The sequence below is a fragment of the Nesoenas mayeri genome (assembly GCF_963082525.1).
Source record: "Nesoenas mayeri genome assembly, chromosome: 1".
NCBI classification, from domain to species: Eukaryota; Metazoa; Chordata; class Aves; order Columbiformes; family Columbidae; genus Nesoenas; species Nesoenas mayeri.
The window spans coordinates 65,359,408-65,386,454 of NC_137541.1; the positions used below are offsets into that span (position 1 = coordinate 65,359,408).

At 37.4% G+C, this 27,047-nt stretch overlaps 1 protein-coding gene across 1 annotated transcript in view; it reads right to left on the reverse strand.

The window, feature by feature from the left end:
• Positions 1–27,047, reverse strand: part of ERC1 (ELKS/RAB6-interacting/CAST family member 1) — a gene marked incomplete at its 3' end in the record, with an annotated part of 287,360 nt that overhangs the window by 155,616 nt on the left and 104,697 nt on the right. The window contains exons 9-12 of the mRNA XM_080356661.1: positions 19,718–19,855; positions 17,788–17,928; positions 16,546–16,686; positions 3,694–3,887 (exon numbers count right to left, since the gene is read on the reverse strand). Of these exons, the coding sequence (XP_080212787.1) occupies positions 3,694–3,887; positions 16,546–16,686; positions 17,788–17,928; positions 19,718–19,855 (614 nt within the window). The remainder of the gene's footprint in view (positions 1–3,693; positions 3,888–16,545; positions 16,687–17,787; positions 17,929–19,717; positions 19,856–27,047) is intronic.

The window sequence follows — 27,047 nt, forward strand, 5'->3', positions numbered from 1 at the left end:
TCATTTCCAGCCGTCCTTTATGGGATTTCTGGTATTTCAAAGCTGAGCATTGTCTTCCTTTGTTCCCAAATCAAAGTCAAGTTTCCTTCAGGAAAAAAATGGTAGTGCCCTATATCTTTACAAGGACTACTTATACAAGCACACCAAATTAAAATCAATTTCAAGTTTGTAACTGGAACCAGGACTTCCATATATACTCAGTGCTTCCTTCTGAAGCAACACAGACATATATATTTACTGCTGCCTCTCCAGAACCAAGTCAGTTTTTATTTGCAGAATATGTGTGCACAAATAGCTGTGCGTGTAAACTACCCATCTGAAGGCTGTGATGGCTATGTTGCAGGTGACTAGCATTATTTTTCTTTCTTCTTTTTCTTTTTTTTTCCTTCTTATTACAGGGTAATAATCACGATAAAACTGAAGAATAAGGCAATACTGACCTCTATCAATGACACATTTTAGAACGCTTGAGTTTTAGCCAGTTCGGGAAGAACTGGTAGCAGAGATTAGAAGCAAAGCTAAAACACGGCAAGAGAATTAGAATAAAAAGCAACAGCTTCTGTTGAGTTTACATCAGGGAGAACAGCAGCAAACCTCCTTTGGACTGTGGAGAGAACCACTGTGACACGAGTTGGACGCAGAGCCTGTCAGAGCTTGTACTTGACAGAACTAGTTCCTGTTTGACCTAAGGAAAAGAAAGCGTAATTGCAGCAGATCCAAACAGCAGCGGCAGCAGTAGCCGGGCAGCCAGCGGTGACATTCCAGCCCGTAGGAAACAGAAGCCTTACAGAGCACTCACTTTCCCAGGAAGTCCCACACAAACCCCCCTACGTGTTGTGGTGCAGGGACCGACACCTGGTAGGGAGGGTGCAATTTGCGGGAGGCGTGCTTTCTGAGAAAAGGCACAGTCAAAAAACCAAACCAAAACCAAACCAAACCAAACCAAACCAAACCAAACCACAAACAAAACCCACACGTACAAAAAAAAACAACTCGTGGAACCAGGACGTGACAGTTTAAATGGAAAGAAAAAGCAAGGAAGGTAACAAAACACAAAATGAGAAGTTACAGAGAGACAGGAGATTATGGAATGGCAATACAAAAAGCAAACAGTTAGTTATAAAGAAAGTGAACAACCAGACAGCTACAAAACCCTTTACACCATCACAGTATGGGAACAGAAAGAAAAATTACAGGGCTGTTCACCCACAGAAGAAATGTGAACTTATGGCCCACCTTCCCATAAGAAAAATCAAAAGCCTGCCCACAGAGAAGATAAAATTAATGAGCTTGTGCTTTCAATCACATGTTGACTCTATAGAGTATTCTTCAAACTTTCGTATAGCATGCACCATATTTAATACATTATTTTTTGACATATTTCCTCCCATTCACAGCTGAAAAATCAAGTTCCACACCCAGCAACTGTAACAGTTACTGAAGAGTGGAAGCATTTTCTGCCTTAATTTGAGCTGAAGGCAACTTTGCCATCATTGAAAAGGCTTCTCTGCTTTTCATTTCATCTTCCTCTCCTCCTATCTTTTCTCCTTCTCTGTTCCCCTATACATACCTCCCTAATAAGCGACTCATTTCTTCTCTTCTATAGATGAAACCGTGTTACTATTTCTGTTCTCCTGACGATATACGGTCTAGTTGTCACACATAACTATCATAAGGGAAAGCTCCGGGGAGACCCTCTCTTTTGAAAAATCCCATTTTTGTTAGTACAGTTATTCTCTGAATGTGACTCATTTCTTCTCATCTTGCTCTAAACAGAATAATAACAGTTCCTGATAGGCACAGCAATATTCATGTTTTTGCTTCCTGACAAATGCTTCTGCAGCACTAAGGCTCTTCTTTGCACAGCAGAGTTTGAATAGCTGTAGAAGCATTAGAAGTCAAGATAATTTCCAGATCACTCTGCATGGACCACAGCTTAGGAAGGACTTTTACAAGGCAAAATTATCTATTATTTTCAGGAAACCAAAACTCTAGCTCTAGAACATCCATGTAACATGCTCGGATACATCTGTTTGGCCATGAAAGAATACTTTATAAACTAGCATAGTAAATAAAACCAGGACCGACCTACACATTTACTAGGCACATTAAAATCTCTGCTTTGTGTAAAAACTTGCAAGGAGAAAGAAAGCTTTCAGAGAAAAGGGGTTGTGGGGAGCAGCTGAAAACAACTAAGGCCAAATAAAAGTTTCAGCAATTATTCAGAAAAAGACAAATTACTACTCAAAACCTCACTACAAAGCATTTGAAACCCTGTATCTTTTTCTCCGGTGCCGTGATTATATTACAGTTCCACTTGAAAAATAACTTCAGGTGTTGATAGCTTGCTCCTTCTACTTTATCTCATTACTAGTAGAAAAGATAAGTTAAAAAGAGAAGAGGATCACTATTTTTTTTATGAGTGAAGATCAGGTGGTAAGAAGGAATGGATAGCACTGAATAGTCAAAATATGCACCAAACTGTTATTGAATGATGTCCAGTCATTTGGGGGATTTTGTGTTTTCACTGATACAATAAGACTTTGGTCTGTGACTGAAACAGCAAGAAACTACCACTGTGACATGAAAAAACGCAAGTGCTTTGGAGATCTCCAGAACTGCATCTTTTCAAATAAAAAGTTCCTTTCTAACTCTTTGAAGACTGTGTGTCAATCTAAAAGAGAAGTACTATCATCTTAATTTCTATTTTTTTGTTATTTTTGCTTCATAGTTTATGAACTCTTTTGATTATAGGCCAAAACCTGAAATATCCTCTACTCAGTTGCCCTAATCTTCCTGACACTAAATCCAGAGCAGTAAAATAGTAGATAAGATGCTAATTAGAAAGACTATTCCGGCATGAGGCAAATGGGAATAATCACATTTCCAGTTTGCTGTTTCAAATTAAAGATTCTTCATTGTGAATGGTAACCGAAAAGCCTTGAACAGGTATTACTGCCTAGAAACTCCCTCTTGGTCCCCTGTAAGGTTAGAACATGACAGAAAACAGAATCTGGTTCAAGTTTTTCCCAAGATTTACTATTTATAACTGTGACACAAATGTCATGGAATTATAATAAATTATAATTTTTGTTTGGGACATTAAAGTCTAGAAAAAATATCTGAGCACCCTGGCTCCCAACAGCAAGATGGAAAATGCTGAAAAGTGCTGAATCACACTCCATTTGGACAAAAGCGAATATCTTCATTTGGCCTCACAGGAGCCGAAGTTTACCAGTGTCCCTACCAGTAGCAGAGTTTCAATGCCACTTGTCAAAAGAACCTGAATAACTAGTATCACAAACTCTTACAAGTAATTTTTCTTATTTGTGGTGGTTTTTTTTTTTTTGGAGAACCATGCCTGAGGAATTTATTAAATCAAAAGAACAAATAGTTCTTCAAACACACCACAGTGTCAGCAGCTTTTCCTACCATCTCTATTCCCTTACATCTATATCTACCCTTCTAATTCTACCTATATCAGCCCTGGTTTTGAGCAGACGGGCAATGAAAGCACACAGTAAGATACCTTTTCACTTGCAACCTACCGAAATAAAGGACTGAAGGCAGAAAAACTCTAAAGAGGCTTTCCCAAAGTAGGCACTATAAGGTTTTTAAGACATGAAAAACTGACAGTTATCTCTAACTTTAATCAGCTCTTTTGCTCCTCTAGTAACTTTATACCATTCTCACCTCTCCAGTTCTGCTATTTTCTTATCCTTATCATTCTTCTCGTTTTCCATCTCTTTCAAGATCTCAAGAAGACGATCCACTTCAGCTTGAGCCTTGCTAGATTCTTCCCGATACCGTGTTACCTCCCTTTCCAGCTGCTGCATACGATCACTGAGCTCTGGGCTGGCCCTCGCCTCCAATGTGGCCTCATGAGCCTGTAAGAAAAAGGTTCCAGAAAAAACCAATTCATTCTCACATATATATTTTGCAGATATTGCAACAACTTCAAAAGGCTATCTAGATATCTATTTCAAAATGGCAAGATTAACTAATACACAGAAATGAACATACAGTGCATATGCTACTTTTAAGTACAGGGAAATATCTTCTAGGAAAAGAAAAATTCAGAAGCAAACTTAAATTTTTCAGTTTACTCTAAAAAAATAGAATTTTTCATCTGAAGCAGAATTGACAGAAGGAAAAAAAGTAAATATATGAAAAAAGTTAAACTTATTTGAAATGAAAGAAGAAGATAAGTAAGTGTGAGTGGGTATAAAAATTCCTAAAATACATTTCTAAAACCATGATATGACCACAGAATTAGTTACCTGAAGTATTTTTAACCTAGGTAACGCAGAAAAGCAAATCATAGGCTGTCTTCAATAACTACATCAGTATTCAAAGTGTGAGATAGATTTGCACAAACAGTGCTGATGTAGTGAAGTCCTTGCCAGTGTTCTGAGCTGTATAGACTAGTATTAATATGAGTATGGCTGCCTACTGAAATGACCTTTGCCTAGTTATGTAGGAAATCCAACATTTCAAAATCAGGCTATGAGGACAAAAAGCATCAGAGGAATCAGGATAAAATGATCAAAATGAAGAGGTTTTTTTTTTCTTGTTGGTTTGGTTTTGTTTGTTTTTAAAACTAATTTCTTAGTAAAATTAATTCATCAGTTCCCAAGCATATCAAAGACAAAGAAGAGGCAGTATTTAAGCTGGAGTTTAAACCAGTAGATCAAGGAATCTTTTCACTCTCCCCTTACCCCACTGCTCTTGGATCTTGAACTGCTCTTTGGTATTAATTAAAGCTATTTCAGAATCGCTCAAATTTGCTTCAGTAAATAGCTTTGGAGGAGCTATTCTGCTGACCAACACTGCCTGCAAACTCAAGGCCTTTCTCTTCTCTTCTCTGAAACAAACCTGCAACAGAAAATGAGACTACAGACTTTCCCCCCTCTCTGTGTGTAGCTGTGGAAAGTTGTTTTACAAGATGCCAGTGTTCTGCTCCAAAGCACAATAAGTCTAAATCCTATAGTATAGGACTCTGTTGCTTTTAAAGGTAATTGGACAGAACTGCAGCAGCATAAAACTCAGGGTTAGAAGCTACTGCTTCCAAAGGACCAAACAGCAAAAATACACTTGTCTGTTTAGTTATTCAATAAAATAAGACTGGAGGAAAATATCCATTCATTGACCACAACATTTTCACCTTGAAGTCTCTTGGTTTTAATTTGCTCCAAGATTCGCCAAGGCCATATTCTAGTGAAATCCAGGAGAATGTCAGAGGAGAATATTTTAGGACTGAAGAATGTCGTGATGCTTGTCTTTACTGGGACTATGATCTAGGACCTGGACCTGGGTTTCCCAAACACTCAAACACTTCATGTTCCAGGGCCTTGATTTTTCAGCTGCTTCCTGAGGGTCAGTGCTAAACTGTTTTGGTTTTCATTTTTTATTTTTAAATACTTTTAAGCAGGAATCGCAGAAAGCTGGATAACCTGAACACTATTTTATCCTAGAACAAAATGCCTGGCAATCCTCAGGTGACCTAGAGACATCTCAGCAGGAGTGCTGCATGTCTGCAGATACTGGAGGAGCAGAAACCTTTCCTAAGGTAATGCACTTAGGAAGACTTCAAAGGCTCCCTACTTCTGAGTGACTTTCAAGTCAAACCCCACCGCTCCTGTGTCACTGAGCTTGTAAGTCTGAAAATCCTGCTTCTGCGCTTCTGACTGAGACTCGGCTCCAAGTGCATCCCTGGTGAGCCTGGAAGCTTCAAAAAGCCTTTGGAGTCAGGGCTGACGATGCTTCCAGACTCCTCACTGCCCTACAAGCACTGTGAATTGTACACCCTGGGAAAGGCCTCTCTACAGCAAGAAGAATTCTAATTAATGTGTGGCCAAGATGATGAAGACTCCAGGAGGACACTGCAGCAAGGAGATGGACAAGTATGTTGTTTCCATGAACAGCCAGAAGCATCAGGGAACACACTTGGCTTTGGAAGGAGAATGGTGGTGGGTGTTCCTGAAATGCCTTGCTGGGATTTCCAGCCTGCGGGAAATTGGAAGTATTGGATTTCACTTCCTTTTCAACTATGCTTAAATTTCAAACAAGAACCCCATTCTTCCCTCCCAAATACTGTTGGGGGACATCTATAAACCTACTGGGGGGCATCTATGTTCTCCTAAGAGACACTATGTGTAGAGTTCAGTCTGATTTTCACCAGAGGCAGAGCCTGAATTCTTCTGTACTGGATTTAGGTATGTTTCCAACATCTCAAATTGTTTGTTTTAACAAGTACTCCTCCAGGCTCTTTAAAGTCATCCAAAATACATCGTCAGATAATCAAGAAACGCCTTTAGGAAAAAAAAAGCAAAGCTAGGCTGTTAGCCTGGATTACTAAACTCTCTAATTCAAAATAAGTTATAAGACCTAATGCAATTCTACTGTCAGGACAGTCCTGATTTATATTACTTTGTGCTAATAAAACCATCTCCACAATAACCCAAGAGACTCTACTGAGAAGAGGAAATCAATTTTCTTTTTTAGAAAATTAGGCAACAAGTCAGTGTGTCTGGTTCTTATAGAACGAAAGGGATATTTACACGACATAAATTATAAGTTAAGACATGTAACACATGTTATTTGTATATAATGCACATAAGTATAGATACTTTCACCTAACACAAAGAGAATGTTATGTGATATGGTGTAAAATGGAGACCACTTCCTGAGTTGTGAATTACTGACTGAGTGACTTTGGTCCATTTTGTGGGTTATGTACAAAATACGTGTTACATGACCATATCTAAAATCCTACTGGATTCATTTATTGTATAGGAGAGAAAACCAGTGCATTTAGAGGTTTCCCACAAACTCACATCAAGATCTGGAACAGATGAAATTGGCTACCTTCCCAATGCAACATTGTGTAAAATTATTCAGCGGGATTTTTTTTAACACAAAAAAACCTTAAACACAAATAATGAATTCTGATATTCACAGTAAAAAACCTCTAAATCAAAACAACCCACATACAACTCCCCCCGCCCACCAAAGGTGCACAAAAATTCCAAAATAAGGCAGTAATTTCATTTTTGAAACAGAATGGACATGTAAAGTGACAAATGCACTAAAATAGTTTCTGCTGTATGAAGAAACCATGAGAAGTGCATTTCGATAGGTTAAACTTTCAGCTCTGCCTTAGAGAGTATTCTTAAGTCTGCAACTTCTTAATATAGTTACAAACAAATACAAAAATGTGTAAAAGTATGACAGAAAATTAAATAAACTGAAAAAACCAGTTTGCTTAGGGTGAAGGAACATCGCACTTTCTCTTCTGACAAATGGAAATAAGAAAAGGTATGCCTCTAGAGGCCATTGAATTTACTTGATTACAGGCTATTTTAAACCTCTTAACTGCTACTACTGAGCCTGTCATTAGCTCTCCAGATCTGTTGCAGTGTGGAGTCAAACAGGTGAATTTAAACTGCTTTCAAGACCACAACCAAACTTGCACGTTTGATTCTGCATTGGTCTGCTTAAGAAACACAGCAACATTTTAGCTAGAAAGCAGCACCTTCTTAAGCTATGCTTTTATTAAGCAAAACTCATCTGATCAGCATTAATCTTTGCCCATGTGAATATAATTTCAAATGCTAAGTGTTTCAAGACTGAGAATAGTTTAAGCTTACTACTCTGGATACGATCTCAAAGTTCTTAAGAGGGACTATAAGAGGTGGGTTAACAGCTTTCTGCTTTTCTGCTCTTAGGCATCATTTCCCATCTGGAATGTGGTAAGTGATGGGGTGAGCACTTCAATACCTAAAGAATAAAAGAAAGAGTGCTTGTTCCTCAAATAAATGTACTGCAACTTCTATTGCTTCCACAGAAAATCAGCTGACGAAGCCAACTTCTACAACTAAAACAAAGATGACCACTGTTTCACACAAATAACCACTACTTACGTATGGAAAGGAGAAGATGACAAAACACATTTAAAAGAATTTTGAAGTTGGTATTTCTCATGCCAAAAAAGTCTTAACTAAGAGGAAAGGTGATCATACATAGCTTGAAGTGTGCCAGAGGCAGGAAAGAAAACAATAACACAGATCTAATTTAAAGGTTCTAAAATGTAAGTAAAAATTTCAAACATTATGACTAAGATTCCAAATCAATATTCCTAAGAGATTAACTAAATCAAACAGCAAATAATTCACAGCAAACACTTTCTACTTTTACCTACAAATTGAGACAGCAAATTCAGTTTAACATTTCATGTACAAACGTTGCCAAGAACTTTTGGCCACAAAGCAGAAGTTCCTAAGTATCTGAAATCCCATTTTAATCCACCCTCCTACCTCCAGGTGTGCCTCACATCTCCTAAAAATAGTAAGTGCACACACAAATTGAAAAATATATTATGACTATTTACTGCAAAAGACAAACAAATATAACCATTTTCTTTATTTCTCTTATTGCGAAGGCAGCAATTCAAGTGATGAAACGTGTGCACTGCCTTCTATCATGTCTTCATTGGTTTCAAAACAATTGTAAATTTGAAGAATGAGCAGTCTTGTTCCTCCTTTAGTTCTAATGCTCTGAACACCATGTGCTATAACAGCTTTTCAAAAAGGCTGTACTGGAAGTCAGAGGCTCAGAGAAATCTCTGATAGACTATGTGTCAGAAAAAATTGAGTCTGTCACGAAGACTTGCTTCTTACCTTATTATTGATAATATCTTTGAAATGGTTAGTCTGTGATAATGTGACTTTAAATTTTTGGCACTGAATAAGCAAATATTTGGTTGGAATCATTCAATAAAGAAGGCCAGAAGTCTGAATAAGAGCAAGACGCCTTGAGAAAACTCATTGCTGAAAGAAATGATGTCTTCAGAAAGCTATGAGCTCCCATGGCCGTTATTAAACACTAATGGTTTGCTCTCATTGAAATTTACAGCAACATAAAAAGTGCACAAAGGCGGGCAGCAAATGCCCAGGTGACAGCTGCCTTTGCGGGCCTGCTTCAGTCCCCTCACCCGTGTCTCCTCTGAACCAGGTTCTACTCATCTGACCAGAGGTTACTCTTTTAAAGAAACAGAGCTTCATTTAATGTGCTGAAGGGATTTACTTAAGTAACGATCAGATAGCCAGATAACCACCAGGGAGTGGTTAGTAGATCAAGAGAGGTCCTCCTTCCCCTCTACTCTGCCCTGGTGAGACCACATCTGGAATATTGTGTCCAGTTCTGGGCCCCTCAGTTCAAGAAGGACAGGGAACTGCTGGAGAGAGTCCAGCACAGGGCAACAAAGATGATTAAGGGAGTGGAGCATCTCCCTTAAGAGGAAAGGCTGAGGGAGCTGGGTCTCTTTAGTTTGGAGAAGAGGAGACTAAGGGGGGACCTTATTAATGTTTATAAATATATAAAGGGTGAGTGCCATGAGGATGGAGCCAGGCTCTTCTCGGTGGCAAACAATGATAGGACAAGGGGTAACAAGAGGTTCCACTAAAATTTGAGAAAAAACTTCTTCTCAGTGAGGGTGCCAGAGCACTGGAACAGGCTGCCCAGGGGGTTTGTGGAGTCGTCTTCTCTGCAGACATTCAAGACCCGCCTGGACACCTTCCTGTGTAACCTCACCTGGGCGTTCCTGCTCCAGCAAGGGGATTGGACTAGATGATCTTTTGAGGTCCCTTCCAATCCCAAACATACTGTGATACTGTATTTGGTTTTTGCTACTCAGTTTATGATTCTGTGCCTTACTTACACAAACAGCACTGAAAAAGAAATGGTTTCCCAATTTTCTTTCTGTCACGCTAATTGTGACTGTAGGCCATTTCTTGGCAAATGGTAACTAACCACTTCTAAATGCCACCAGTGGGAAATGAAGATGCGTTATTACACCTGCTGTGAGGTGAAAAATTGAGATGCAAAAGTATCCTGCCTTATTCACTTAATGTTTCCCTACTATTACAAAAAAATACTTCATCATCTAATTTCTCTAGATGATTATCATCTTCCTTATATATCTCTGGCAGTATTTTTCAGGCAGTGTGGAAGACTGCAAGACTCTGGCAGAAAATAATTTAGTTATAAAATGTTACAACAACTCCCTCATAATGAAAAATGAGAAAGGCCACACAATATTGCATTGACCTTTTCCTAACTTTAGGATCTTCAGTTTTTCAAGATTAATGTTAACTTAACTAGTTTTCTGGGAGGATTATAGAGTAGGTAAGCTTAATTTTTTAGGTATAAAAAATCAGGGGGAAAAAACCTTTCAACTTTCCACTGCAAAAGCTGATGCTGACATTGTCATGAGCCATCAACAGGACTGGAATTTCAAAAGCCACACACGGACCCTTGTACATTATCCTCTATGTTGGCTCTATCATATGGGGCAGTAAAACAGAGTTTGTTCCCACATTTCGTATTTTCTGACTTCAGAGTAATGGGGACTCTCAGAAATTTTGAATGCTATTACAGATTTCACAGTCAATATGCTCACTTGGGCACAAATTCTCCTGCCTATTTACACCAAGCACAATCCTTTTGTACTATATAGCTCATTTCCACAACCTTTCATCAACGTTATTTAAAACCAGGTTCAAATTCCACTCTTCTTATCTAGACAGATTCACTAATCTACCAGTTCTCCTCATCCTTTTCCTGTCATCTTTTCCCAGGTTTGGGGGAGTTCTTTTTAGAGTTATTTCTATCCAACAGTGTCTGTATTATATGTTCTATTCAAATAATTTCTAATAGGGGATGTCACAAAAACTGAAGCATTAAAAGCACCAGCAATCATCTGATCTCGTGACAATGACTGTCAGGATAAACAGCTACATTTACCCTGAACATTGTCAGGAATAACGCAGATATCAGCCTCCTGAAATTTTCGTAACACGATTTTTTTATGCACACAGTCACAAAAGAAATCTCTGATGTAAACCACCTTGGATTATGTAATTTATGGTGTCAAGATATTATTATACAAACACTCCTTAAAAGGAGTGCTCTTTGACATCAAACAGAAGGCTGGTAATAAGATCCAAAATTAAACTGACATAGTACCAGTGCGCCTAATGGTTACACAGATTTTTAAGCAATCTTTCACTTGGTGTAACTTCATTATTTCTAATGCACTGCTGGACATGGTGTTACAGAATACTTTCACGCAAGCAGTTTGATTTGCATGGAAATTCTAAATTCTTGCTGTGAAAATGCATGGACAATGGAGATGAAAGAAAAGCTACAGGACACTTCAAGCAACTGCAGCAAAAGAAAACAAAAAAAATGGTACACTATTAAGCTGTACAAACAAAAATGAAGCTAGATCAACACAGCCAAAAACTAAAAGCATCTTAGAAGGCTTTTTTGAGCATGACTGGTCAGACATATCACAGCATTTTGTTTGCATCCACACTGTCCATACCCACTACTAATGTAATCCACCAGCATACTCTGTGTTCGTTCAAATATGAAAGCACAAGTGAACAGACATGCAACACACAAAAATAAATGGGGTTGGCCTCTCAGTTTGCCAGGGAACTTACTGGCTTGGATGGATGACTCAATAAAACTTCAGGATGCTAAAGGGAGAAAGAAGATAGGAAAAGATGGGGAAAATTTGGAATAGGAACAGTGTGAGAAAAAGAAAAGATGTAACATGAAAATAATTTAAAATAATAGCTGCAACATTAATTTTCTAAGAAAGCAGAATCTTAATTTGTGGTTTTAGTATGCATTGGTAACCAGTTTTTGAAACATGAAAAACATGGAGAGTTACCGTCATGCAAGTTCCAAACTTAATATTGATTTCCAGTTTAACAGTTTTGTCCAGTCCTCAAATACTTAACATAGTCCTGTGTTCGGGTTTACAGATGATGGTTTTACAGGTTTACCAGGACTTTAATTTCTAGTGCTTCACTTATATCAATTACAAGACAGATAAATGGTTTAGAAAGCTAATGCAGTAGCTGACACTATGTGAACACTGGACACAATTGCTGCGTTTTTACTTCTATTTTTACAAGACATCCTGATTCCCCTGGTAGCCTTTTCTTTCTAGGTTGCTATGCTGAATACATTATTTATTGTCCTTTCTTTAAAAAAACCCAAACCATTAGCTGAGAACAAAAATCAGTATTTCCATCTCATCTACCAATATTATCAGTAATATTTTCAGTTCTGGCAGGAAACCCTTGTTCACAAAAGTAAAAAGCAACAGTGCCTGTGTTAGACTAGCCAAGCTGAACCTTGGGAAAGAGAATTTGGGTCAACACTTCATTCAGTCAATTTTTCATCTTTTCAAAGATACTGTCCTCCTGAACTCGAAGGAAGAACACCACAGCAGGAAGAAAACATCCTCTGAGTGAGCCTGTGGAATCTAAAGGTATTTTCCTGGCAGAGAACCACTGCTGACACTCTCTGATGAAAAGTTCCTAGAACTGCACCAAGGGGAAGGTGGTTAACATATGGTTTGGACTCTTTTTTCCTAACCTTGATCCATTTCAAATAAGGAAAATATTTTAAAGGAGAAAAATTATGCACTGGAAATGAAGACAGACAGAAATCTGCTTATCTTTGCTGGAACAAATTCCAACATTAGTTGGTCTCTCTGAGATTAGAAAAAGAAAATGAAAAAAGTATATTCACTGGGAAACACAAGGCAGAAAAAGCTAGGAAAAGAGCATTCTGAAGAAAAACAACTAGAAGAAAACCTTTTCACTATAAAACTGCTACATTAAAACAGAAGCTTGAAAAAATAGTTTCTTAAGTGGATAAAACCACTTGACAGAAAAAGAGCGAGAGAACCACTTGTGTGTGATTTCCCTCCAATGATTCCCTCTCAGAAAAAAAGGAGACTATTTAAGGCAGGACACCAGGCCATGTAAACTCAACAGGGATTTATGGCTTGCTTTCAGCAATCAGAATCTCCCTCCCATAGCATCTCCTGCTGGCAGCAGGCTGACAATTGAGCACAGAAGCAATGACAGCAGAATAACTAGAACATTGAGCACATAGATTTGCATGACCATAGCATCATTATTAAAAAAACGCCAACCAACCCCAAATACGAAAAACAATGAAGTTTTATTTGCTCTGTCAGGGATCAATATAAAATTAGTCATTAGTGAGAAAAGGAATAATAACAATGAGAATGGGACACCTAGTCAGACACTGCTGACTGCTTACATGGAAAGAAAAATAATATCGGGAACTTTTCAGCAACCCTGCACTCCACTCGGTTAATATTATTTCATTTTAGTGCAAAGTTAAATATCTTTTACAGAAAAAGTGGAAGCTTGCACTGTTTCTGATTTCTCAAAGGCCCACTGTTTGGAGATCAGCAAGACTTTTTTTCCAAAGACTGCCTAAGTATTTTTTATCTAACGGCTTAACAGTAGTACAATTCAGTCTATTCTGTCAGCTTCTTAACTTCTAAAGCTAATGGATTTAACTGAAAGTATTCAAACAGCTGAATGGAAGTAAGAGGCAAGGGAAACAACATTGATGTGAGACGCATTTCTGTTCCAACTGTAAGGGAAACAATCTAAAAGGAAAAGTTTTTTGCCATTTGGTTTTTAAGAGCTACACAAGAGTCCTTCCTGCATGTGTCTTATGCAAAACAGCGCTAAGATAATGTAATAAAACTCAGCAAGATAAACCTCTAATTCATTTTAAAATGGAATGCTCTTATGTAGCCATTAGTTTTGAGGTTAATTCTGACAGTTATTTGCAATGGTTAACAATGGAGACGTGTAAACTTGAGCTTTTAGATGCTTTAAATGGGAGCTAGAGTATCTATCATAATTATTTCAAGGATGAGAAGGAACCAATCTACCTTGAAAGTGTCAAATTGCCTGAATAAATACCTGCAATGCATTCAAAGAGAGAAAGCCTTTTAAAAATACATTTTTTTTCTACTTCTCCGAAAACTACAAAAACCCACTGGTGAATTAAAACAGCTGGATAAAAAAAGGTTATTAAAGAAATATCTAAACTTAGGCATAAGTATAGAACATGTTCAAGTGGTTGCTAACTATGTTTTCTTGAACAACTAAGAGTAACCATGACTTGGTTCTAGAAAGCTGGGAGGATCAGGGGTAGAAGTGTGCGCTTTTGTACAGCTTGAGGAAAGCAAATGCTCGGGTAATTACATGAAAGCATACCTGGGTCCTAAAGCTTTGATTCCTTTATAAAAAGCCATCGTGGACTGACTTCTTAACATCCCCAAAAAATTAAAAAATCCTTCCATTGAATGTGAATTTTCCTTTGACTAAGAAGAATGCAGTAATCCAACATGACAGTATTTCAAAAAGGAACAAGGGTGTTGATGATTTTGTCTCAGTAGGACTTGAGAGAGTACTTTAGGGTCTCCGCACTGGAAACAATTGTCCAAATGATCCAGTCTACTGGATCAGTAACTCTTCCAGTAACTCTTGAAGCTGAGGAGCAGATATCCAGAGAATGATGGAAGGGCTTTACACTGTACATAGGTAATAACGGCTATCAATTTTCTTTCTTTGTAGAACTGAAACCATCCTGACCAGATGAGGTTAGGCACATTATTTGGATGGGAAGATGCACATTTATTTGTGCTTACAATACAGTGAATTTATATTCATTATTTTTCTCTGAACCGAATTAAGAATACAGTTATTTGTCCCATAGCTATTCTGTACAACAATAGTGCTCTTAACATTTGAGTTATTTTCCCATTGTAACCCTCAGGAAAAGGATCACAGGAAAATAATTCACTCTCTTAATTATTGCCTGAAAAAGCAGATATTAGATTATAAAAAGATATGGTTTTATGAACTGGCTCAGTGTCCTTATGTAATGTTCCTGGATACCAGCTATTAAGTACAATCCTCAAAAATGGAATGAGCAGAGGTAGGCCTAAAGGAATTATAACGAAGAGCTGTCATCACTGTGCAAATTAACTGCATGTTCACCTTTGAGCTAGCACCACTTCACCAGATTTATTCAACCTCCATGTCCGCTTATACTACTGATATACTCACTGCTTGTAATGAGGAAAGCAATCGCAGGGGAAGCAGTGAAAAGCAGTACATTTACAAATGCTAAATATACAGGCACATTCCCTAAATAATTGAATTTCCGTAACTGGTTTTTCATAACCTATTTGTTACATGCTATCCCAGTTAGTACCTTTTTTTTTTTTTTAAGTAATTGTAACAACATTCTCCACTGCAGCTGTCTACCTAAAATTTTTATACTATCATCCAATTGCTATAACAATCTCTGGCAAATCCTAGTACAATATATTCCCCCAGCTCATTACCAGTAACACACCAAAACCTGCAATTCCTGAAAAAGAATTCAAAGGTCCTTCAGGCCTTCTGAAATACTCCCCCACTGTATGGTACACCAAAAACCAGCCTGTGAGACTGATTAAATGTGTACAACTGCATTTTCTTGCTATTGCACTTTGTTGCTGCCGAATAACAGAATTGTTCGTTTTGTGTAATAGAATTAAAAAGAATGGCAAACATGGGTCTAGATCTGCTTATATGGAGTTTCACTTACATAGCATTACCAGGTGCATTAACACCCACCTTGCACCCACACAACAGAAATCCTAAACAGGTCTTCAGTGATGACTCAAAATTTGATCTGGGACTCATCTGAGGAGCCAGGACAGAGTTCTGAACTACAGCACAGACACTCCTCCTTTTCCTGGGTAGATGTAGAGAATCAGCTAGAACTCCACAATCCAAGACTTAAATTTCTTTTAAATGTTGTGTTGCTTTTTGTTTTGTTCTAATTTTGTAAACAGAAGGGTTATCACAATTTCGGTTAGTGTGTTTTGTGCTTCTTCGTCACCTGCTCTTTTAAAATAAAAAAGTTAAAATCAAATCAATGTTCCTCTAGACAGTGCAGTATATACGCTACTCACAAGTAAAATAAAGAAGGCTTGCAATGCAAATGTAACCCAAAGATTCTGTTCAAACAAATTAGCTTTCTTGTAATAGAGTATTATTACTCTGAACAGGAAACTCTTGCCAATGTATCAGCTGTGACTGGCAATGAGATTAAAATAAAAGACCACTTATTTCACAGATGATATATTATTTTCATTTGTTTTTATGCATTCCTATGGGCCAGGCCAATCATGCACTTGAGTTTATTGCATTGACACCTATGTGCATTGATAATTGATACGTGAAATGTTTAGCTGTTAAATTTTTAGCTGTTACACCAGTTTAATGGCACAATTGCTGCTACAAACTGTACTAAAGGCTTTAATTCCTAGTATCTGTTAAAAAAAAACCAAAAAAACCAAAAAACCAAACCAAAAAAACCCACAACAAACCCACCAAAAACCAACAGTCAATAGCACCGTTATTGCATGTAGATGAAGCTCAAAATTAGCAGCAGTGTCTGAAAGTTACTTTCCGATGGTCCTAGTGTGTAATATGGTTTGCACGGACACAACTTCCCAGTACCCACTGAAAAGCAATTCACAGAACTACAAATTAAGATCCAAATTTTTCTCTGCAGACACGGACAATTCATCTAACACTGAATGTTTACACCACATACATAAATATGAAGTAAGATTACCTTCTTCAATTGAGTTTCCATCTTCAAGCATTCTTCCTTTTTCTGTTCCAATGCGATTTCCAGCGTCTTGAGTCTTGAATCTTTCTTCAGTCCTGATGAGGCTAAGGAGGAAGCATGTTCCTTCAGATCCAGTAAGGATGTCTAAGATAAAAGAAGTAAAATAACTATCAAATAAATACTCTTTATGTGCAATAGCTAGTTTCTTTTTGTCTTTATTTTCTTCCTGTGTTCAGGATCCAACTTAGAACAATATATTTTGTCAGGATGTTCATGTCACTGATTGAAGCCAGCTTGATTTAATTCAGGTTTTCAGGATCAAAATAAAACCCTAAATTAATTTTAAAATTATTTTTAAAGATGGAAGATTCTGTAAACTGGAATGAGTGCTTCAGTTTAAGAAAAATGTTTAATAAAAATTAGTTTTAAATAGAATTGTATTTGAAAATCACATATGCTTAGCAGATTTGGCCACAGTATCTAAACCTGAGAGTGTTCAAAGCTTTTCTGTGTACAGCTGCTATGGGGTGAAATTGATTCATACTACCTATCTCCAACAGACATCTCACCTTGTTTTCTGAACCATTTTGGGGTTGATTTTTTTTTTCTTGTCAAATGTTGACCTCCCCATAGACAAAATCTTAATACTTCTCGGGTGCCTATTCTTGGTACTGTTTTATTTTGACGGAGTATTGAAAAAAGACTGTAAGCACACTTGAATGTTACAATTCCAAGAGAGGAACAGAGAACTTTTATATTTCTCTAATATAATGAGGTTAATCTGTCTAGCCAATTCGCTCATTACCTACAACCAACTTAATTATTATAAAAAGACTCTTCAGAGTCAAAAGAACTAGCTGCATTGTTTGCATAAAGGAATAAATATTATTTGTGTTTTGGCACCCACAGCTTTGATCAATCTATGTCCTTTCCTTCCTGTATTTAGACAGGAACAAATTTATTCTCTGCCTTCAGTTGTCTATAAGCCCCAGTAAATGTAGCCATTGACCATCAGTCATTCACTACTAACATGATTAATGGCTGCAAATAAGTGACTGTGTGCCATCCATGCAAAGGTGGTTCTCAAATATTTATGCTTTGAAACATTCTCAAACCATATATTTTACTAGATAAACTTCTGTTGAAGGACCATTACTGTAAAGGAACAGTTTTCTTCATCTCAAATGTAACACACAGATATACAACAAACAATTCTAACAAAACAGATTCATTTGGCGGGTCAACCTCTTTCTCTGTGAGATCTCCTTGTAAAATGCTGACTTTCTCTTTCAGGTCCTTAATGTCTTTTTTGTAGTTGTCAATTTCTTCCTGTTTTTCTCGTTCATCTCTGTCACGTTGCTCCTTCAGGCGTTCAATGGTCCTTTCCTGGCAAAAGAAATCACTCTGTGAAGAAAATCTCTCTTAGTCAGTTCGGCTCCTGAGACTTCTTAACACAATACTTCTTACGCACTGTAGATGAGGAGGACAAGGTGTAGGATATTGTCATCTTCTTTACTGTTGTAAAACAGATCCTCAGGAAGGAGGAATCTTGAGTAATCTATGGATTCATTGCTAGGAAATACCAGGCTTTCTTTATCTCTAAAAGTTCACAGTACTGTTATAATGCAACACAATTTATCTGGTTCTGATAATCAAAATTAACTAAGACCAAGGTACCTTACATATTGCTTCCTCACTTATTTAGATCTCTTTTTTCAAAAATATGCAGTTAAGTCTGTGGGTGTAGTGCATATGTGACACCAGGGTTGATGTGCAGTAAGAAAAGGCAACTAAACAACTTTTTTGTACACTAGATATCAGTGGAGTTTTGGTTATTGTGCAAGCTTAAAAGGATGCAAGTGAATTCTCCAACCCCAGGGAAAGCTTTACCCTAACTTAAGGTTTATAGAATCTGACACACTAAAGGAGCTGTAACCTTGGTTCTCCAGGAATCAAGAAAAAAAATATATAGTAACTCCAAAAAGTTGCCCCACCAAAACAAAATAGACAAGGCTGTTCCCTCAGTCTGTTATCTATGGAGAACTGGGCAAGCATGAAAAAAGTACAATTAGAACAATAAAGCTGCAAATAAAGTGAGACTGAAACACAGCTACATCAGGATAACTATTTGCTTTAATTCAATATTGGGAACTAAACCTCAGTTTCCTGCAGCAAAACTTTAAAAATAAATTTCTTAATAAAATATCTGAGCAGAGAAGATAAAATACTAACCTGACTTAAAAAAAAAAACAAACAAACACAAAAGTAAAAAGCAGAAGAATCCACAGCTGAAATGCAAGGCATCCCATAATAGTACCAAAGATGCACCATGTAATGATACAACAATGTGAGAATATATTCCATGGGAAATGAAGGTAAGCAGCTAATGACAAGAGCAATAGCTTGTGGCTCAGCGCTACCCTCGAGCCTTCCTCATCGTGCAGAAGCCGTACCCCAGGCTGTGCTCACTGGGAACATCCCACAGTGGCCTCTAAGGAGGGACACATTCCACAGCCACCCTGTGTCCTCCTGGTCCGTCCTCAGCCGTCAGAGACAAAGGATGTCACTGTGGTGCTGCATTAGAGTTGTCTTGTACACACAGTCCAGGAAACACATGGAAAAGCCGACTCCAGAGAGGTTATATGAAGGAGGACCTTTTGAAGTGTTGCCATTCACTTAAAAGAATGAATCCTGTCAGCAATTGCTAACCTAAAGATATGTAAATCCTTCCAGTTTTAGGTCAGTCTGACAAAGACAAGAGTGACTAGCAAAACACCTAATCTCAAACTACAAAGAATACTGTCCTTGCAGTGCAGACTTTCTGGAACCTCACAATTAGCGGAATCTTGCTTTGTCACATATCTCGAGACTGTTAGGTAGAGTGTCCTTCAGCTGAGTGTTGCTCATTATATGCTAAAATGAATATGTAACCAATATGCAAATGTGTAATCAATTGGCTCTTTAGGACTGCCCTGAGTAGTGAGAAGATTTTGTACATAATGGCTGTTACTTGTTGGCGTGGTGGCTTTATTCCAGCACCCAGACTTGCACAACTCTGTAATAAACACAATATCTCATCTCTGTGTGCTAAATTTGTTTCATTTGTATGCACACCATGTAAAGAACCGTGGTTTGGGGACAACAGAAGGAAGGGTCTTAGCCTTTTGATACTTACTTTTTCTGCAAGTGCTTCTTCCAATGTGGTCAAGGCAGTGTCAGTATTTGTGGTGTCAGCCTGCAAGGATTTCACTCGATCCTTTAAGCTGCTCATTTGCTTCTCCTTGTCTCTTAACTGTTCTTGAAGATTTTCAATCTTAAAGAAAAGGAGTAAATTTTAAGAAAATAGCAAGTAAAACCATTCAAAATCATATTAGGAGTATATTAAAGTATTTAAAATATTATCAAAGCAACGGAAGTAGGCAAGGGCCAAGTTACTATAATCCTACATTAAAACATCAAGCGATGCAACCAAAACCATCCATTATTATCAAGGAATCAGCAACCTTTCCAATAATCAGGAAATAATTTGGAGGAAGAAAGTCTAAATAACATTTACAAGATCAACGAAAACAAAGAAATGGTATTATTCCTCATTTCTGAGATTGTTGGGCACTGTTGCTGAAGGACGATTAATGTATTAACAATATGAAAGGAAAAAAGCTGAGAAAAACATAATTGCATACACAAACCAAAAAAGGTACTGGATAATTAAGAAGTTGTGAGGAGGTATTATCTTAAGTATTTCCTTTGCACTCTCACATTCTTCACTGTACTGGTATGTTGCTTTTTCATCTTACACGGTGGTTTGCTCTATGGTGGACTAACACAAAGTGCCACTGTCGGGGCAGAAAATATATCAGCCTTGTTTTCTGCAGGTGTAGAATTCAATCAGTTTATGAGTTCTGAATATACATTTTGACAGACTGAGAAGACTCAATGCTAAATCCACTATGCATATACACACATGACAAGAAACAGACACATTATGATAACCTGTTGAAAACAAATTTTTGAGCAAAGGATTAAACTGGGTACAGTTTTCTAGTTGCTTCTTTTTTGTTGTTGCTGACAAGCTTTTCTTGCATCAGAAAACATATGTCATTAACATGTGGCATGGAAGGTACCTATCTCCAAAATACTTGTAGCAAGATACCATTTCAAAGACATTTTCAAGAAATAATGTAACCAGACAACCCCAAAGAATATCTAGTCCATTACTTAGCAAACTAAATGAAAGCATTTAGCTTGCCTTTTTGCTTCACCTGTTGAACAGCAGTTAGCAGCTCTTTGGTTAGTGGAAATGCAGCAACTATTCCCACGTTTTACTTTTCAACCCTGGAAGAACTGAGCTGCTGTGATTACAGGGCAAATGGCTGTTCATACACATTCACGACTACTTTGCTGTCTCTATTAAAATTACACCTGGAACACAGTTTTAGAAAATGGTCTAGAGCTGTAATGATAAAAGATTTCGCAGAAGGCTGAACTTCTAGTCACAAATAATGGTAAATGTGCTACAACTGGAAGCTAAGAGGAACAACAACCTAATTCAGGGAAACACTTGCTGATGTTCCTCCTTAACCCATGGCCAAGGAAGGAGTCTCCTCATATTAGATTCTTCATACCAGTTTGCTTTTTTTTCTCTTATGCAAGTGCACGTAAACTTAGAATCCAGCTTTGTACACAATCTCTATATTACTGATAGCAGAAGTACTATTTAAGTTATTTGTTGTTGGGTTCTTTTAAGGAATGGACCAAAAGTGGTTTTGGTTTATCATTGTCATTAGTTTCTATTAGAAAAAAGTATTAAGCCTCCAAGTTATATTTAAAATTTGGGCACAACAAAATGCTACCGAACAAATCTGAATGAGCCCTCCAAAACCATAACAGGTGACCTATCATGTGAGTCAGAAATAACTGTTAAGAATTGAAAATTCTTTCTTTATTCATTCACATCTATTAACGTCTCCATAGCCCATGGAGCTTCAGAAAGAACCCCACTAATTCTGACTGAAAAGTTCTTCTGGTGCCTACACATCCAGCTACTGAGGAGGTAACGTCCCCAAGAGCAGCCTACGTGGCTGCGTTTGACCTTAGGAGCTTTCAGTGTCCTCAGCTGTCTAGACTGGCTGGCTGTTGAGACAGCCAACCGTGAAAATAAATATACTACAAAGAAGGCTGAGCTATTCTTAGACCCATGTTTACTTCTGGAGGTGAAACACCCTCACAAAGGCTCCAAGTGGCTGAAGAGGGGATAGTGCAGGGTGACTGCTGTGAGCAAACCACACACAGAGACAGCTAAATAATTCAGCTTTGGCATCTATTAAGGTGCTTGCCAAGGCAGCACAAGCACTTGCACAAGCACAGAATGCATTTTTAGGTTTCAATAACATTGTTCAAAGTGATCAGAAATAAGATGACAGCTGTACAACAGTGGCATATATGATTGCTGCACCTTCCCATTGCAACTGCTCCCTCCTGTATCCTCCTGTAACCCGGAGAAAGTGTGAACCTGTGTATTCTTTCAGTATACATGCATACTTTTCAGTCTGGAGTAATGAATGACGTTTTTGTTATCAGTCAGGAAACAGCAGGTACACTGAAACATTCTAGGTCGCGCTAACAGTCAGGCACTACCCAAAAACCCCACCTACAAGTGCCCCTTTGGCAGCATCAGATAACTGATGTCCCCAACAAGGACATGGCCTTAAAACTACAGAAAACTAGAATTGGATCAATTGATATATCCAAAATGAAACACTCCTATAAGAATAGATGCAAAATTTCCTCTGTGAAATCACAATAAACAATAAAATAATTGCCTTCATTCCATTTTTCTCCCAAACCTGCACTACTGTAACACATAATGGCTGAACTATGGGTTCTTCAAAATGATAAATATGTTGAAAAAAGCAAAGAACAGTCTACACTTTGCCCATATAGTTAATGAAGAATTTTGCTATTGTGTCCTTGCAAGTACTTTGAGAATCTTTTTCAAAAAGAATATATATATTTGTTTTACCATCCTTTTTTCCTACCCCTCCTGCCCCCTAAAGAAAGTAATTCTGAACTAATTCTTAAATAACGGATAGAAATAAAACAGATAACCAAAACAAGATCTTTCTTTTCTCCCCTCTATAAAGATGAAATTTATTGCAATGGAATCTCCAAAACCTCTGGAAAACACAGAAGGACAAAGATTGAACCAGTGCTGTTTAGTCTTCAAATATTTGGAAGATGATAAATTTCCTCTGAAGTGTTCTACAAACCTAGGGAATATATATTACTGTACAAAATTTCTTAAATGGAAAAAACATATTATTATTAGATTATTTATCTTTTTTCTTGCTATATTTACTTGCTCTGCAGATTAAATATAGCAATCTATGGGTAATTTAGCAACACTAAGCTTACTGTAAAGGTATACATACATACACTGGAATAATCTTCTCTGCACACCAACTTCCTCATCAATAATGATCTACTGAAATATTTTTTTCCAACATTAGCAGTTGTCAGGCACTACCATGTTTCAATCTGGGTGATTTAATCCTAGTTGCGTGGAACTGATTAGTTTCCCTTCAAGCCCTGAAGCACAAGAGCAACGGCAAGCAAAGTTTCCTCTGCCGTTCTGTTCCAAAGGCAAGGAAGCATTCTCCTTTTCGCAAACACCAATTTCACTGAAAATCCCAAGCAAATGTAAATTAAAAACAGCACAAGGATTTAAATGATACGCATCTAGTTTAGGACCCATCAAGGCTACTATGTTCCCAAATTCCTCTAGTTAGAGGTTACTAGTAGATCCTTTGTATCTTGCTTCAACCAAGAAGTTCTTCTGCAGAACCATCATCAATCTTAGGGTATGTACCAGTGGCTTCCACATTAAAATATATTAAGTAGGTTTGTAAATTGGTCATTCAATTTCTTCACATCTGCCCTACTATTGGAAAAGAATCTTTTTCCTCCTTCAAAATATTTGTTTTTAATCAAAGATTGACGCTTTATGGTGATGACTTTTTCATGACAGAATTAACTGCATTTATGTTTCATTTTCCACTTCCAATTTTCTTCTGTCTATTCTGTTTGACTTCTAAAAGGAAGAAAAGTAGGGCAAGAAAAAGAAATTAAAAGTCGGAAAAACCTTTTAACTTGGTAAATTTTGAGACAGTAAGAAAAAAGTGAAATAATCTGCTTAGAAATATCATGCTTGGAAATATTCAAAAAATGCAAAATGTCTATTTTAAATTAAAAATCTTTTCCAACTTGAGAAAGTTCATTGCATACTCCACTGTTGGGGTATGTCTCCAATATGTCGTAACTGGCTATATTATCCACCTGCAGACAAACCTCCCACTGTACTGTTTTCTATAAGCAGGTGAAAATGACTTTGCTTATACTCTGCACTTGATTTCCCCAGTGCAGCTCCACAAAGACATTGCTTCGATTGCTCACATGACATCTCCATCATAACATACACTCTATATACAGAAGACAATCTATTTAACACTCAATATTCCTTGATCGTATTACGAGAGCAGATGTTCAAAAGAACATCTCAGGGTACTGCTAAGCATCCCCCTTCTTCCATCCTAGCTTTCATTAAGTGGAAGCAATACTGTAAAAAGGATCTAAATAATCAGGTGGACTGAGAGGTTTCCTGTTCTATTTCTGCGGCACAGCCATCCAAATAAAGAAAAACTTCACATAAGCCATGAGGTTTCCAAAGAGTTTATCCTGGGTTTTGTGAAGGCACCATTGGTCATATAAGCTCCGGGGTCAACGACTACAAGGAGGTGATGGATGCTCACCGATCATAGGCATAGGTGATTCTGATCACGTCAGGAATATTAACAGGAGGACAAAATACCTATTGCCAAAGAGAGAGTGGGCGAGTAAGCAGGTATGTAATGACAGACCAGTTACAATTCTGTCTAGTTGGAGACATGCCGCTCCCTTCCATGTAAGAATACTAGTCTCATGATAAAAAGTAGATAGGCTGCAGTCATACTTGATTCTGAGAGAATCCCACAGAATTTGAGAGGCTTAGAAAGGTGGGCTTGCATCAAAACCAGGATGAGAACATACCTGTTACGACAGACACAATCACATAGTTGCATCTGACAGAAAAAAATATGTTGCTTCAGAAGAAGGGGTAAGACATTTACCCTAAAAAATTGAAATGGGTCTGAATTCAAGAAATTTTGTTCCTAAAATGTGTTAATGAGAGGTCATCCTAAGTCCTAAGAGACTGTTCAAGAAAGTTATACTACTGGATTTATAAATATTACTGTGTTTCTGAAAGTCATATTCTGGAGACCATAATGAAAGCCTAGAAACAGCTATTACTGGTCAGTTTGATAAGATTAAGCTCCAGTTTTATAAATGTCACACTGAAAACCTCATCATTATAACAGATCTTGCAAAAGTACTGCTGCAACAGCCCTGCATGAATTGCAAAAATCTACACTTAGTTTAGTGTTAACAACTTCCAGGGAAGGGAGAGGGAGGGGGTGGTCAACAGAGCTCACCACTGTATGGATGCAAACAAAATTTGATCTTTTTGTACGTGTGTTGGCTCCACTTGAACCTCCAATATAAGGCGCTGCTTTTAAAGTCCCCAGTGAAATAAGGTCTGTCACATGAATGAATATAATTCCCATTACTGTATTGAATCAATGATACTGAAAATAATGTTCTTGCTATTGATTTTAAAGGTTATATTCCCAAGACTAGCAACAATGTGCTGAAGCTGCGTGAATGCTGAAGCTTTAAGCATACCATGTCTCATTGCAAGAGTGAGATTTTGAAATTCAGGATAGATCAAAACAATTTCACTTTTTTCAGTAACATTTTGGCAAACCCAAGTCAGAGTTTCTTCCAAAGTTCAGCTGCATTCAGTATGCTCTTTTTACTTTATGACCCAACCAAGTAATATAAATACAGTTAAACTGTTGTCAGGTTATATTCAGAGATTCTATTCTTGTTCTTGAATCATCATACTAAAAATCACCTTCAAGTAGTTTGCACATCAGTTAATTTTGTGAAGTTTGTTAAGCATAAAGTAAATTAAAGACACCGTGAAATGCAAGATACCAGTGGTGACGTCTGTTTCTCTTCTCACAGAACTTAAAATTCTGGAGTCCCAGTTAGTGCTTCAGTGTAGAGATGGTGAACTGTTCAGTTAAGTGGTAAACATTTGTTTAGTTTATGCTAATTTTGCTACCTAGTGAAGACAGGATTAATACTGCTGCTGTATTTCAATGTTTATGTGGAACATTATTGTCTTTGCAACATCACATTGGAATACCATCATGCACTTCGTAAACGCCCTGATGTTGCTGAACCTCACTTAGCGAGATTCTTGAACTGGTGTGGAGAACCTTATATCAGGAGACTCCTTCAGTGGCCATGGGCTATAGAGGAATACACAGCTGGTTTACAGAAGAGAACGAGTCTGGAGGTGGCGAGAGCATGGAGAAGGATGGGACAAAAAGGGAATTTGAGATGAGGAAACTCCAGCACGGTGGTACATCTTACACAGTCACGCTTCTCTACTGCTACTTAGATCCACTTAAAATCAGAATGGGTCCCATTAAATAATAATAATTAAAAAAAGTTGCTTTCTTTTTCAGAAGGTAGAATCTTTTTGTCATTTTTAATCTTATGATCTACAGTCTGCAAAAAGTCCATTGAAATTAGCATGAAGTTCTAGAGTGTTCAGTTTTACAAATAAAGCACTTTGTTGCTATGCAGCTTAGAAAGCTCAAAATTTATTATTGTTATTTCTACTTAGAATAAAACCTTAATTGTTAAATCAAGGTATGGGCCACAAACAGGGACATTGCTACTGCTTCAAAAGGAAGAAACTTGCACACAGCAAAAACAAAGCTTAAAAAAAAATCACAGGACACCTAATGCAATTAATGCTTTATTCTTGACCTAACTTTGCATATACTCTTATGCAATAAGGTTGACTTGAGAAAAGAAGGGTATGCAGGAACAAGTGCTGCTACAATGAAAATTGATTTAACCTGTATAGACAGTTAATTATTTTGTACCTTTGGAGAAGGAGCAACAAACAATCCTGACACTGATCCAAAAAACTATTCTTCTTTCAGTGCTTTTTCAAACAAAGGTGCCTCACAAGTAGATTTCTATCAGTCAGAAAAATAGTTCTGCTATGTTTACACAAATAATCTCTAAGGACATTTTTTCCATCCCTTTGTTTCCTTTTGTCCTCCTTTCCTTTCCATGCCTAATCATCCCCTGGTAGCACCAGTTTGCTGACAGATCAATGCAGTCACAATCACAGAACTATCACCATAAACTGAACTGTAATTATAGTTTCTACAGAATAGTAAAGATTTTTTTCTGTACTGTTATATTCCTTCTAACAAATCGTATTTAAATCAGATGTTTAAAAGAATATTACTGTCATGTTTGAAGTCCTTCTGTCCTGCTAGTTAATACCTTGAATTTCCTTCAATCCTTCTAACACAATGATA